The 1,284-nt window shown below is 42.5% G+C and overlaps 1 protein-coding gene across 1 annotated transcript in view; it reads right to left on the reverse strand.

Annotated features, from left to right (window-relative positions):
- The window catches only part of LOC121933679 (olfactory receptor 10A7-like), an 8,755-nt gene extending 7,827 nt beyond the window's left edge, over positions 1 to 928 (reverse strand). The window contains exon 1 of the mRNA XM_042473662.1: positions 891 to 928. Coding sequence (XP_042329596.1) covers positions 891 to 928 — 38 coding nt within the window. The remainder of the gene's footprint in view (positions 1 to 890) is intronic.
- Between the last annotated feature and the right edge of the window lie 356 nt (positions 929 to 1,284).

Genomic DNA, 1,284 nt, shown 5'->3' on the forward strand with positions numbered 1-1,284 from the left:
CCACCACATCTCAGCGACAGACCCAGTGCAGTGCCGCTATGGCAGAGAACCCTGCCCATCCAAGACAGAAGACAAATTACCCCTGACCTAAACCTGGTGGCCCTGGTGGTGAATTGGTTATTCCTGTACGTTTGCGCCATTCACTCGAAAAGCCGCAGGGGTTGCGAGTTCAAGACCAGCAAAGGGCCCAAGCTCGACGCAGCTTGCATCTTCTCCGAGGTCAGCTAAAATGATACCCAACTGTTGGGGAATAGCTTATTGCTAATTAGCTTACTTCTGTTCCTAACCTGCTATGAAGCTTTGGAATAGCGGTATATAAATAATACAAATTATTAAATATTATTATGCCACCTTCGTTGAAGAGAAGCAACAAGGAGGACTTGAGGAGGTCTCAGAATTTATTAGAAGAGCAATTATAAACACACTGTTGTTGACATAATGATACTATGGATTCCCAGCCCCTGCCCTCCAGGATTGTCAGAGATTATCTTTGGGCTCTCCATTTATATTCCCTGAACTTCTGTGTTGACCCTGACTGGGTTTTGTGAACTGGATACCATTTATTTGACTTGGGTAGGGAAAGAACTCTCTTGCCAGACCTGAGGCTTGTGAATGAACTTTCTTCAGGACTTAAGGCTTTTGTTTACTAAGGACTTTATCACATGGGAGGAATGTGTCCTCCTCCCATCATTAAATGGACATTAAATCCCATCAATATCCTTAAATAATGGGATCTTACAACTTCACAATTATCGGGGTATTATCCCATAAATAAAGCAGCAAAATCATGCCATTTTTTATTCAATGGATTTTCCTGTGAATTTTGCTGCTTTATTCATGAGATAATGACCTGATAATTGCACCATCACAAGACATCATGTGAAAATCATTCTGTTATTGCAGGATATTGACGGGATTTAATTTCCATTTAATGATGAGAGAAGGGTGCTTGCCTCCTATGTAACAAAGTCTTAAATAAGATAAGTGCTGAACTGTAAGATGCTCTATTACTTCACTTGCTCATTAGTTAGTCTCTATCAGCTGTGAAGCAATCAATCTTTGGCTGGTACCCAGACTGCATTTGGGACACATTTGTGCTCTCAACCTTCCTTTGACTAAATGCTTAACCTCTACAGCCCCCCTACCCACAACAACTATTCAGTGGCTAGCGGACAGCAGTGGGAACTGGAGAAGCATCTGGCTGTCTCTCCATACCCAGAAGCATACCAATGACATCATGAACTGAGATCCATTGAGGTCCCCTGGAAGCCTTGATGGATGACA

Source organism: Sceloporus undulatus, chromosome 6, assembly GCF_019175285.1.
Source record: "Sceloporus undulatus isolate JIND9_A2432 ecotype Alabama chromosome 6, SceUnd_v1.1, whole genome shotgun sequence".
Classification (NCBI taxonomy): Eukaryota; Metazoa; Chordata; class Lepidosauria; order Squamata; family Phrynosomatidae; genus Sceloporus; species Sceloporus undulatus.